This window comes from Papaver somniferum, chromosome 9 (assembly GCF_003573695.1).
Source record: "Papaver somniferum cultivar HN1 chromosome 9, ASM357369v1, whole genome shotgun sequence".
Taxonomy (NCBI): Eukaryota; Viridiplantae; Streptophyta; class Magnoliopsida; order Ranunculales; family Papaveraceae; genus Papaver; species Papaver somniferum.
Window position 1 is genome coordinate 90,746,374 of NC_039366.1, and position 7,817 is coordinate 90,754,190.

The 7,817-nt window shown below is 35.3% G+C and overlaps 1 protein-coding gene across 1 annotated transcript; it reads right to left on the reverse strand.

The window, feature by feature from the left end:
* Nucleotides 1–1,480: 1,480 nt before the first annotated feature.
* On the reverse strand, nt 1,481–7,522 carry LOC113310270 (dual specificity protein phosphatase 12-like). The gene is made up of 7 exons (XM_026558882.1): nt 7,213–7,522; nt 6,438–6,935; nt 5,321–5,373; nt 4,984–5,048; nt 4,806–4,884; nt 2,897–3,202; nt 1,481–2,143 (listed from the first exon to the last, which is right to left on the reverse strand). Exons 2-7 carry the CDS (start codon nt 6,866–6,868, stop codon nt 1,989–1,991), a joined length of 1,089 nt encoding a protein of 362 aa, XP_026414667.1. The 5' UTR covers nt 6,869–6,935; nt 7,213–7,522; the 3' UTR covers nt 1,481–1,988.
* Between the last annotated feature and the right edge of the window lie 295 nt (nt 7,523–7,817).

Consider the following 7,817-nt stretch of genomic DNA (forward strand, 5'->3'; position numbering starts at 1 on the left):
AGATAAATGTGTCATGTATTTGTGCCAAACTGTTCTGTCTAGCCCTGAACAGTTTGAGGGGTGTATTAGATAAATGTGTCATGTATTTGTGTTTTAATCAAGTCAGTCTTAGTTGACTCGACCTATACTGGTATTGTAAGTGTGTGTGAAGTCTGTGCGTAATAACACTACAACATTGATTGTATTAAATAAGCAATCATAGCTTTTGTAAGAGTTATCTCTTTTCAATACAAGTTTATCTGTTTCTCAGTTCTTATTAAAATTTGCTTACAATCAGTAAATTAATGAATTGCTTACTTACGGTAGGTGTTTGATGAAATTCCTCACAGAACCAAATATATGGTAATGGATTGTTTAAAGGAGATCTTGTATGGAGTTTTATTGATTCACGAATTTGAATGGTATTGGTTCATATAGAACTTGATGCATTTGTACTTGCATATATGCTTAAGTGGTATTGGTATTAAATACGACGGTTCATTTCAGTGGAGAAAAGATGCTTTGGGAAGACAGTAAAAGTTACAGAAAGATTTAGTGCCGCAATGTACAACTGCGCATCCATTGGTGAAAATGATCATTGGCTGTGAACTTTATTATGTACCGGACTACCGTCTATGCTCTGCTAAATGAACTTGTAATTCTCCTACTGACAAATGACAATATAGTGCTTGTAATTTATGTTTATGCTCTGCTAAAAGAGCTTGTAATTATCTTGCTTACAAGTGACAATATACTGATTGTAATCTGTGTATGCTCTGCCAAAAGAGCTTCTATCAAATACAATTTGCTGCTACTGTTAAACATTTCTGGATACATATGAGCATTTTGATTGCTGAGATATATGAGAAAATATTAGGGTCAAAAGATTTTCTTCGTATGAGTTCTAACTCTAGTCTTGATGAAAATATTAGGGTCAAAAGATTTCACGGGATTTTGATATGGGCGAGGGAAACAAGGATTTCAATGTAATTTGAATAAACGGCTGAGATTTAGATCTAGTTTTTCTCCGTCTTATATACTCATCACCTACGTGTAAAGTCTAAAACTCCATCTAAACACTGCCACGATGGAGTGCGGGGAAATAGCATGAATAAAGCGCGTTTTCTATCATTTTCCTAAAACTTTTCCTGTGTTTCTAACTTTCTCATGGTATCATTGAGGTGGTCGATCCAAGTGAATTCTGCAACAATTTCTTAACAAATTTTTTAACAGAATTGTGATTCTTTCCTTCAAAGATCTAATATCTTTTACCACAACTTTCTAATCTTCCGATCAACTTGATTGATTCATTCTCTTCAACACTTTTTTTTCCCAGATCTTGATTTTCTTCTATTTATCAAAATCTTGATTTTTTTCGCTGATTAATCTTTCTTTCCTACTCAAAGAAGAAAGAGAAATACAAATTTCAAGGCACAAGAAAATGATTTTCATGTTGAATTCTCATGGTTTGTGTAAAAGATGGCAGCAGATTCAAGACAAATATCAAACATCAACATTCATTTAACCAGAGATCACAATAGCCGACTCACAAAAAAAAGGAAATTAACAAAAGAAAGAGAAAAACTATCAGAAATTCCTGCCTTCTGCAATATATATGTTTCTTTTACCAAGCATCCAAAACATTTGCATCAGCACATGTTCACACTGCCACAACGTGTGGTAAGCAGAACTATACCAAGGAGTACAATCATTTATGAATTAATCGAGCTAGCAGAGGCGTAGTTCATATCACCATTCTAATTTCTGTAACAAGATCTAAATCTCAGCGACTAGTGCTCATAACTGTATACTAATAAAACTGAAGAAGAATTCCGAGAATTGTTGTACTGCCGTTAAGCGTTGAAAACTTTCTTACCTCCCTTTCGGACTTCAAAAATATATCTTGGGGGGTGTAGTAATGGTCGCTGGGTACCTCATCCAATTGAAACCTGTGGGATTCATAAAAATCATACTTTTTTTACTTTTTCTTTGGGGAAAAGCGACACTCACTAAAGGACGCTGATATCAACTCGACCCTTATGGAGTTGAAATGCCGGAGTGATCCAACTCCCGCAACTGCACTGGATGCCTGACCAGTTAAAGTAACCAAGGCGAGCATCACAATGGAGACATGATAGCTTTCCTTCCAATGCACCTTCTTCCACTGTATTAATAATGAAAAAAAGGCAAAACAAGTATTTAGGTCACACAGACAAATTTTGTCAAAAAGAGGTCATGAGTTTTTAAAATAGTCTGGCACCTAGTTGAGTTGACTGAGCAATCTTGGGATTAGACAGGCATACTACCAAATCAATCCAAGTCTAAACTGCCAGCCACAGATAATATATGGTTGGGGGGTCTTGGAACCATGAATGATTCTGCCTAGTCAAGCATTCAATGGATGACTCGGCCATAACTGTGTTTCACGGCCGATCTTATTTTTCTATATTCATACTCACTTTCAATTTATCTTTACTTGAATGATGAATACTTCTCAGATCTCACTAGTGGGTAAATCCTAGCAACATTTTCAGCTGGTCATCCAATTCTGGCCAAAGCAACTCAGTATCAAACCCAAACTACCCAAATCCAGGAAGAAGAAATGCATATCCTAACAATTCATTATAATGCCTCTTTTCTCTCCTAACAACTCCTGGTTACCCACTTAAACCTTGTTTTTTGTATCAGTTATCAAGCGCCAGATTGGAACACAACTGATTGTCTGATGCACTTGAATGCCAAACTAAAAGCCTTCTTGGAGCTAGAAGAACAGATGTGAATTTCCGGATTTCAGGTACAAACTTAGTGATTTTAATGGGGGACAGTAAGTCCTATTTTCATCCAAATTTATGTAAATATATTAACATCAAGCAAAAACACATAGAGTCAACGAGCAGCAGAAGTTTGCAGTTTATACCTGACTTCATCCATTGCAGGGGCTCAACAAAGATGGAAGAGCACTCATGCTCATCATATGTTTTTGATGACTTGGAGTTTTTACGCTTCTTCCACTCAAAGCATGACTCACCCTCTCCAGGTTCATGCCCTACCAGATTCTCTTCTAGTGCAACAATTCTCCTGCACTTTTTGCACCGGTAAGCAGGCATTCGCTTTGCTTCTTCTGAAGATGCGGAGACCTCAGAAGAAATGGTTGATGTGGGTAACCCAGGATCAACACCAAATTTTGAACTGTCTATCCTCTCACCTCTGTTGTACGAATCGCCTGAAATCAAGAACGATACTAGTTTTAAAGAAAAGAATACTGAAACAAACTTGTCTGGAGGAAAAACATAGGATAAGTTAAACAAAATATAGACCAGATAGTTTCTTCGTGTAAAAGTAGCAACCGAAAATAGAAAGTGTACATTATATTAACAAATATGTATAGCCATATACCAAGATACCAAGAAATTGAAGGAAAAAAATATATACTTGGTCACGGTAGAAGGATAACAAAATCTACGCGGACGCTAGGCCACCGTGATTCACATTCTAAGGTGGTCAACATTACAATTGATATAAGATCTAAAGTTAAGAATTTTAAGTACATTCTAAGGTGGTCAACATTACAATTGATATAAGATCTAAAGTTAAGAATTAAGTACGACACAACAGGTAGTTATAAATTCACAATTCCAAAGCCTTTTGACTGAATTGCTATTTCTCTAATCTAGCTCCATCCTATTCGGGGAAAAAAAAAAAATCTAGCTCCACCAGGAAACAAAGTAGGTTGCAAGGATATCAAGTTCTTATAGAACTTATATTCACATCAGACTCATTCATGCTGTCAGTTTGTGAATTGTGAGACCTACCAAGGATTTCCCATGTTATAGTGGCTTTATACATCCGTTTTATCTTATGAATCCATCTCCCTCTCTGCCCACACGGAACCATCACCAACTCCTCTTACCAATTTCAGTCAGCATCGATGAAGAACTGAGAAAGCCTAAAACTTTAAAATATTGTAAGTAAAATAATACGAGTTCTCCAAGTGGTCCTGTGACACCAGGTAACTACGACTAGACAGCTTGCATCTATTTGATACAGCAGACCATAACAAATGAAAGCATAACTGGATGAAAAATGATATCGCCATGCTTAGGTGGTCGCAGTCAAATGATATTTCTAAGCACAATGTTTTACTATTAGGTTATCACATCATAAATAATAAACAAACACAGGTGGTGTTTAATAAAACAACCAAGAAGAATACAAGTACCATTTCAGGCATTCTTTCCTTACTTTATCATGTGCAGGTGAGCGGCTTAAACATATGCACAAGTGGTAACCCTTCAGGACCACGGACCTATACAAGTCATTTACACACTACGACAGTCTCGTTAAGATCAGATGAGAACCTCTGAAATGCACTATCCTCACTGTTGACGAGCATAAACCAAGTTTCGCTGCTGCACTAGAGAATCTACATTACCTTTGTCAGGATACGATCCTCAATAGATTCTTATTAAACGTAATAGGGGAATCCATAACTAACTTACATGGCACGGTAAAAGGACGTTGGACAAATTAATCATATTTTCCTGTTCTAAAAAATGATTTGTATTTTCCTGACCTAGAAAATAGAACTGTTGGTTTGTGGGGTTTGAAACTAAATAAGTCTATATAAATCTACACTAGCAAGTCTAGCATTCATAGCAGAAGTTAGTCTATGCCAAACTAGAATTGGTCCTACTATTAGAGGCAGTTCTACTTTTAGTTTTCAGACAGCCCCTAGATGGTTACAACTCTAATTCAAATTATCATTGTACTGTAAATCGAAAGACATGCAAGTTGGTTCATAATTAACCAGCAAAAGAGAAACCCACCCATCACTTTCAGTTGAAATCGCTTGTATATGGTACTTGCACGATTAATTTTGAAACCCATCTCTTCGAACATTTTTAACTGCATTCGAGAAACACTTTAATGATTACTAAACAACAAACTTAATATTGAGAGTGATTCCAGGATAAACCCTTGAGTAACCAACTCAAGATTTCTCACCTGATCCAGAAAGCCATCATTGGGGCAAACAAACTCACAGCTTTGTCTTAAAGACTCAAGCGCATCTGCAGGAATATAAACACAAATGAAAGAATAAAGAACAGTATAGTGGATGATCTTTGATTTATCTCTGGAAAACAAAAAGGAACTGTGTATAAGAATTGCCATTTATAGTTGCAATTGGTCATTGGCTCCAAACAGGAATCTTTGATGCAAAGTCAAAAAATTTATGAATAAAGAGATCAGATTATTACTCTCGAAGCATGAAATTTAGGCAGCCATATCTAAGAGTACCAAACATCTATTTTTTCGTTAAAAACAAAAGGTTCGCACAAACCTTCCTGAGATAATTGTTCACTTCTCATCAGGTATGCTGTAACAATAGCTGCGCTGCAGAAACACAAATGAAAGAGCATAAACCTTGGACTGAAGTACTTAGTTGCATTCAGCGAAATTAAATTACATTCACTTAAACAGCGATCAATATGATCTATAATAATACTCTCCTAAAGGGGGTAGATACAGAGGGAGGAGACGAAGGGTTTTGATTTAGATGATACATGTGAGACACAGTCAAACAATTGAACTCCAATCAAGTAATTAGGAAAGCATGTAATATGCAAGAACCAAGAGTAGTGGATGGAAAGAGCATTTCCTCTTTGTCCTTTCTTCTTTCTTAGGATGGAACAATTAAAGACAGAGGGTTGCTTCAGTGGAAGAACCATGTTTAGTATTCGCACTAGTTTTCGTGTTTACAGTAAATGTCAAATAACGGTGTGCATGAAAAAGCATTAGTGGCATAGTAAGTTCAACAGATTGCTTGAGAAATATTATCTCAATCAGCCAAGTTAACTCAAATCTTTTGGCTTCAATGGGAATATTATCTCAAGACTACTCCAGACTCGGATCCACGCGTTAAACCAGTTAATATGCACTTCCACATGAATTGGCTGTATCTAAAGATTTAAGTATAACTCATCCTTAAATATGATCGGGCATGACATTGCTTCAACTGAAAGAAGTATTACTAAACCCTTTTCAATACTAATGCATCACTTCCACTAAAAGATCAAAAATCTCAGGTTTCTAACTTATTTATTGCAGGTGACCATCAAAATCCTCATGATGCTCTATCTCAGTTTGTTGAGTGCTAGTGGAGTTGTGCTTGTATTTTAAAAGTGCTCCTTGATGACACACTGAGACATAGAACTATGATGCTTAATGTTTTTTTCAAAGTTAGGCTGTTTTTTATCATCTGTTGGAAACATTTGCTTAGTCTGGCATCCTTAACTCTATACAGTGACTCATACTTCTTCATTAAATCATTGACTCTAGTGGTTCTGGGCTAATATGGTGATTACATAACATTTTTTGTGGTTAGCCGTCTTATCTGGTACCATACTGTTCAACATCAACTTTGATTACACAAAGAAAACACAAGAAAAGAAAATTACCTTCGCGATACGCCTGCGAAGCAATGAACTAAGACAGATCCTTGTTTTCTACTGTCCTCAATAAAATCCAAACATACCTCCAAATAATCCAATAAATTCTCACTCTCCATATCTCTCACTGGAACTGCCATTCTCACCAATTTCAAATCCTTTCCAGCATTTTCAAGTGAATACAAAAGTTTTTGTGATTTACCACCTAAACTATCATCATCTTGAGAAGTTGAAGAAGCATTTTCAGAACCACCAACAAACACTTTCCTGATTTCTTTTGCATTTACAGTAATAGAAGGTCGCCATTCGTTGAAAAACGATATCGAAGTTGAGTTAAGAAGAGAGACAATAAATTTAAACTCAGTGTTGTCATCTTGAAGAATCTCAGCAGAGTCATTAATATTACCGATAAAAAGACGTTCTCTAACCAAATACGGCATAGCTGCCAAATAACTATGTTGCTCAAAACCCTAATTTCTTTCACTCTTCTTTAATTCAAACCCCAAACTGTAAACACACACATAAAAAAAATACATTAAAAACTAGGACTAATTTTTCTTTAACACGATTATAATAATAAAGCTTCTTATTTGTTTCCTAAGTCATATAAGTTTACATTACTTTGTTTCTATTCAATCTCATTCCATGTTTCAATCCAACATATACAAAAAGGAAAAAAAAAATGAAGGAACTAAGCTCAGAAATGAGAAAACAGTCATTGTTTTTAGATGCTGATGATGAATATTAGTGGTAGCAAAGAGAAGATAGAGATGTATTTCATTACCTGAAGTCACCTGGAGAAAAGAAAATTGAAGATCTTTTTATTGCTTTCCTATTTATTTTTTTTATTTTTTTGTCTGTGCTTTGCTTATTATCCTGTTGCTCTCTATCTTTTATGATGATGAATGAATAAGAAGAGCAGAGAAGTAACCGTTTCAGGAGGAGCCAATTGGATGAGGTTTATTGGATGTTGTAAAATTTAAGAATTTTCCTTCCATTTCTTTTCTTTTCTAAAGCATCTTTTTCTTTTTCTTTTTCCTTCCCGAATATTTTGTTTAGGTGAGGGGAAAAATCCAAATTAAGTACACTAAATCAGTTTCTTTGGAGAATATGCGCATTGATTGTGTTTTGTTTGATTGGAATAATGATTCTCTCATTTTTCACTTTCGGCCTCGCATCGTATGTACTCTAAATATGAAGGCTATTATTGGGGGTCACATGCCATTAGAGGGGCGTCACCTAATAGGATAATTACGGGTCACTCATAAGTAATATTAAAAATCTCTTATCTAAAATAATTTTGTAATGATTAAACAACCCTTATTTAGTTAATTTTAATTTAATTTAATTAGATAAAAATTAAATTAATGAATTTTGTTGTATACTTGA